The following is a 6,000-nucleotide window of genomic DNA, read 5'->3' on the forward strand; positions in this document are numbered from 1 at the left end:
TTGAGTTGTTCTGCCGGAGTTAGTCCAAATCCTGATTATCTCTCTTTCCTTTTCTAACTCAATTTTTAGAGATTCATTCATTTTTAGCACTTCATCCCTTACATAAAAAGCATCATCTCTATCCTTCTGAGTTTGATGGAACATGACTAACTCTTTTTCTAAGAAATCATTCCTTTTCTTAAATGCAAGATTTTCAGAAGTTAATCTTTCACATGTTAAAGTTTGGTCTCTATAGCTGACAAACATGGTTTTAAGATATCTTCTCAACTCATTAATATCATCAGTATGAAAAGCATAAGTAGTCTGAGGTACCTTTGTTTCAGCAGCTTCAGAACTGCTCTCAGCACTTTCTTTATCAGCATTTGCCATCAATGCATAGTTCTCCTCACTTTCAGAGTCTGAAGTGTCTGTCCAGCTTTTCTGCTTTGTGACAAGAGCCTTGCCTCTGTCACCCTTTACCTTCTTGCAGTCAGGAGATATGTGGTCTTGCTCACCACAGTTATAGCATTTAACATTGGTGTAATCTCCTCTGTCAGACTTTCCTCCTCTGCCTTCAGATCTTCTGAAATTCTTCTTATCAGAACTTATGCTTTTTCTGGAAAACTTTTTTCCCTTCCTGAACTTCCTGTATGCAATCTTGGTGATTCCTTTCACCATAAGAGCACACAGCTTCATCATCTCCTCATCAGCATCAGTCTCAGGCAAGCTTTCAGAATCTGAGTCATCATCACTCTCAGAACTTGATGACTCAGTATCAGACTTTATGAAAAGAGCTTTACCCTTGTCTTTCTTTGAGGAAGCTGCTTTGGGGAATTCTTCTTCAGCCTTAAGAGCAACTGTCCTTGACTTTCCTCCTTTCCTCTTGCTTCTTTGTTCCATCTCCAGCTCATGAGTCTTGAGCATTCCATAGATTTCGTCAAGAGTTGTTTCATCAAGATTGTAGTTGTCTCTTATTGTCGTTGCCTTCAAATCCCAGTATTCAGGAAGAGCTAACAGGAACTTAAGGTTTGAATCTTCAAGATCATACTCTTTATCAACCAATGACAAATCATTCAAAAGTTTGACAAATCTATCATATAAATCATTCAATGACTCATTAGTCTTTGAGTCAAAGTGTTCATACTCTTGAGTGAGTATTGTCTTCATGTTCTTCTTAATTGTGTCAGTTCCCTGACACCTTGTTTCCAGAGCATCCCATATCTCCTTAGCAGTCTTGTAGTTGATTACCCTGTTTGACATTACATTATCAATGGCACTATGCAGTAAGTGTCGTACCTTAGCATCCTTAGCAATTGATGCTATGTCCTCAGCAGTATAATCACTCTTCTCCTTTGGTACGGTCATTGCTGCTTCACCTGCAACTGCAACAGTGAGTTTGGTTGGTTTGTGAGGACCTTCCTTGATTCTATCCAGATATTCTGGATCTGTTGCTTCCAGGAACATGGTCATCCTTACCTTCCATATGGGATATTCAGATGGTCTCAGTATGGGGACTCTGATGGTCTCATACCGACTCTGAATTTGTGTCTTTGGTGGTTCCTCAGTTGTGGTAGGCTTAGTTGGAGTTTCTGTGTCCGACATGATTGTGTTTGGATCTTTAACTGTATGTAAGTTAACAGATAGGTTCTGATACCAATTGTTAGGTCACACACACTGTAGAGGGGGTGAATACAGTGAATAGTACACTCAAATCGAACTTTAAGAACTTAAGTAACAGAAAACAAACTTTATTGAAACAATAAACTCTGTTACAGTATGGAACTGTTACCTCTCAGTGATGAACAAATATCACGAGAGCTGCTAGGGTTACAATGAATAATCTTTTCTAATAATGATAACACTTATAGTGTAAACCCTATGTCTGTGTTTATATACTACACAGTTACAAGATAATCGCTAATTGATATGGAATATAATTCTGCTTCCTAAAATATATCAATCAGATATCTTTTCTTCCAAGTATTCCATTATTCACGGAATTCCTTCTTCATGCATATCTCTTCTTATGTATATCTCAATCTTCTTTCCTTTAATCAGCTACTGTCCTTATCTGATTGTCCTTCAGCACTTAAGTTCTGATATCTATCTTCTGATGATTATTTCCTGATAATATAAGTACTGATATCCTTAAGTCCTGACTTCCAGTATAAGTACTGATCAACAGTTAAGTACTGATTTATCCTGTTCACGTAAGATCTGAAAGCTAAACATAAAACATATTAGCCATGACATTATCAAATATATCTAACAAAAAATCTTAAGTTTCAAGTCTAAAAGATATCCGAGGAATATTTTAGGATTTTTCGAATGTTAAAACCACGTCATGGGGCGACGAAAATATTCGTTTGTCTTTATCGACGAGTCAGCCAAAACTTTTGACTTGATAAATATTAAAACATAATATTCCTTATGAAATATGACTATAAGGTCCAAGGAATAATTAAATTTGATTTAAAGATGATTTTATTCAGTAAAATGAGGGTTTACGGGTAATTTTGAATAAAATCAATCTTTTATTTATCAGCATGGCATTTGACACTAACAATTGAATATAACTATTCACTGTATATATTCAACTAATTTGAGATTAAAACAAATAGGTATGACAAGTTTTTAAATAATTTGACAGTTAATGCCTCATAAAAGCGGTGTTTGAAAATTCTCGGGTTTGGTGCCTAAAGTCGTTGCATTTGTTTGTTTGACACAAAATAACCTAGTATAGAATATATCCTTAGGTTGATATGTCTATCTCAAGTCATGTCTAAATAAGATGTCGGAAAACAATCTTTAAACAGTTTGTTCTGAATATCTTCGTTCGACTTGATTCCGGAAAGTGCCACAAATAAAACCCTAAGGGAGGATTTTAAGTGTCTAATTTAATTATCACTTTTATTTTGACAAATCACCAAAACCTAATGATAAAAGTATTGACCTCTCAAATTTTATTTAGTAAATTTGCATCTTTTCATTTCTTTTCGTGTTCCTCTTTTTTATTCATCTCCTTTTCTATATTCATCACATTTCTTCACTCCATTCTTACTACATGTTTTCCCTTTTAATTAAATGGTGCGTTTGTTTCGATATTAAATATTTGCATAAATTAGATAGGCTTAATGATCTTTTGAATCTCAAGGTTTGCACAAATATACCCATCTGCTCATGTGCTTCAAAGTCATTCCATTTTTCCATTGAAGTACTGAAAATGTACCTTTGTAACCTTGGACCGGAAAAAAATCGAAGGAGCGAGAAAAACCCGATGTAATCTGAATCAGTCTCAGGTTTAAAAGTTACGTTTTCAGTACTTCAGGGGCAAAAAGGAACGACTTTGAAACACATGGGCAAATGGGTATATTAATGCAAACCTTGAGGTTAAAAAGGTCGTTAAGCCAATTAGATAATATTAGATAACATGATTTATATGTCTAATTTAAGCTTTCTAACCCAAACATTAGTTGGAAGCGTTTGATTCCTGGGATTTCAACCCGGTTAATGGGAATAAGAATCTTATTCCCAAGTGTATGTGTTTGGCTCAGAAAATTATTATGTTCGAACCTCGTTCCAATATACTTGGTTACTCATTCCTTACTCTTATCCCATTATCCCATGGAATTCCAAACCATTCTCATTCCTGTTCTTTCTCTCTCCTTCAAAATCCAAAAGGCTCTATACCAGGAAGTTTTTGTATGGTCTAGTTGTAAATCGCTTCTATGAACGCCCACAGAAAAAGAACAAAAAGGGAAAAAATTATTCTAATTCGATGCAAGTTCCAGCTTGATTCAGTGCATTGGGAATTTGTTGCATATAAATTTGACAGCTTATATTAAGCCTTCTACTTTTGCTACTTTCTCCTTATTTTTTTCCGTTGACATGTGTAGAGAACAAGTCAGGCTGACTACCCTAGGCTGACTACCCTGACTACTTAACTAGGCATGATATAAAATAAATCTGTAAAAAATTCTTGTTCACATTCTTTTTTATTCTGCAAAGATGCTACCCGCGGACTCCTGTATTGAAACTGGAAAGAATGTGTATGAAATGTCGCCCTAAATAATCTAAGAATACTCCTTTCTTTGTCATTGTAGGTTGAACAAGGAAATCCACAGGTACTTCTACAAGATAAGATGTCCCGGTTCTCGAGTTTTGTCCAGGCTTCTTCTACAAGTAATTAAATTAAGGAGCTTTTGACAGCAAATCAGTAATCGTACTTCTACCACCATCCAATGGATTTACCTTATCTAATCCTGTAATCTAGTGTTTGGCTGAATCATCAAATAATAGCGTTGTATGAGCAGAGTAACGTAGTACTTAGCTGAAACTGATAAAGAAATTTAACTACTTATGGATTTGGTTTAGATCTTACCGGAACAAGTCGACGCACACTACCCACTCTTCCTGAATCATGTTCATGTTCAAAGTGAACCATATTTTGACAGAATTATCAGGTTTCTATAAACCAAGGCCGTCTGCTCCCATGTCAAAGAGCAATGACAAGAACATTATTTACTCCATTCAGACCGAACCTATTTTCTTTCCTGAAGAATGCATTGTTTTCTCAAAAATGGATAAAAGAACAGCAATTGCAAAACACCAATCAGAGATGTACAAAAAGTCCGGGCCCGAAAATCTGGCCCGGCCCGATCTGGTCAAAGCCCGGTCAAGCCCGGCAGGTCAAAACCCGGTCCGGTCCCGGCCCGGGCTTAGGGTCTCGACGGGCCCTATATTTTTAGGCAAAGTGACCGGCCCGATTAAAAACCCGAAAAGCCCGGTTAAAATCTGATTATTCTAATATATTTTCTTATATATTTATGAATTCACATTTACTATAAATATAAATAATACTTAAAACACATATATATTTACATATTTGTGATTAATAATATTATATATATACTTTATTGCATAAATAATGAAAAAAGATATAGTAAGTACGCTATATATATATTTGGATAACAATGATAAAACATATTATTCTATAAACATGTTTATTTTTTACCGAATTTAAATGTTTTCAACGCAGTCATGTTTTCATAAAATAAACCATGTATACTAATACATTTTTATTATGATCTAGTTGTAAACATATGTAGTCTTCGAAATATCTAATAAAACTCGATCCGATGAAATTAGAAAAAAACCCGTCCCGATCCGGCCCGGAAAAAAAGCCTGGTTAGACCCGTCTCGAGGGCCCAAACGGGCTCTGATATTTTTCGAAAGCCCGACCCGGCCCTGTTAAAGTCAAAGCCCGGCCTGGTCAAAGCCCGGGTTTTTCAGGGCCCGGTCAAGGCCCGGCCCGGTGGGCCTTTTGTGCATTTCTAATCTCAATTTGAATGAAACTGAATAAATGATGCATTAATATAATATAAAATTATAAAACTATGGTAGTTGTTAGTAAAACATTTCGGAGAATAAATATATATATTATGTTGTGATCTCATTTGGTCAAAACCCCATGAGAAAATATATATGAGCAGTGTACCCCAAAATTTTCCCCCAATTTCTTTATAAAACGGTGTGGAGCTAATTTTAATTTGTGGGCGCATATGTATGCACACGACCTATATTATTATTAGAAAAATTGCTAAACGACCTATATTATTATTAGAAAAGTTGCTAATTATACATGTGACACATCAGGGAAATTTTTTGGAAAAAAGTAGAGGTCTCTAGCATATATTTTTCTATATATATAGGCAAATGATCAAATATAAAGTAAATATAGAATAAAAAACTAGAAACTAATCTTTTTTTTTGAAACAACTAGAAACTAATCAAAACCTGAATACAAACTTTAAAACAATAAAAGGAAAGAAATAAAATAGTCAAAGATTTTAGTAGGAGATTACAAATTTTAGTAAGAGATTACCAAATGGTGGCCTGCGACAGAAGATGGAGTGAACATCGGCGATTTTCATTGCGGAAGAAGAAAATAAGGGAATATATTAGGGATAAGATAGAGAGCAGTCTCTTCCTATTGGTTTTCTTCTCAACACATACTATTGT

At 35.1% G+C, this 6,000-nt stretch overlaps 1 protein-coding gene across 6 annotated transcripts in view; it reads left to right on the forward strand.

Moving 5' to 3' along the window:
• LOC141692978 (ABC transporter C family member 13) overlaps positions 1 to 4,508 on the forward strand; it is a 47,763-nt gene extending 43,255 nt beyond the window's left edge. For all 6 annotated transcript variants that reach the window (XM_074497954.1, XM_074497950.1, XM_074497952.1 and 3 more), the window contains one exon: positions 4,083 to 4,508. In XM_074497954.1, coding sequence (XP_074354055.1) covers positions 4,083 to 4,169 — 87 coding nt within the window. In that variant the 3' untranslated portion in view covers positions 4,170 to 4,508. The remainder of the gene's footprint in view (positions 1 to 4,082) is intronic.
• Positions 4,509 to 6,000: the final 1,492 nt, after the last annotated feature.

This window comes from Apium graveolens, chromosome 10 (genome assembly GCF_009905375.1).
Source record: "Apium graveolens cultivar Ventura chromosome 10, ASM990537v1, whole genome shotgun sequence".
Classification (NCBI taxonomy): domain Eukaryota; kingdom Viridiplantae; phylum Streptophyta; class Magnoliopsida; order Apiales; family Apiaceae; genus Apium; species Apium graveolens.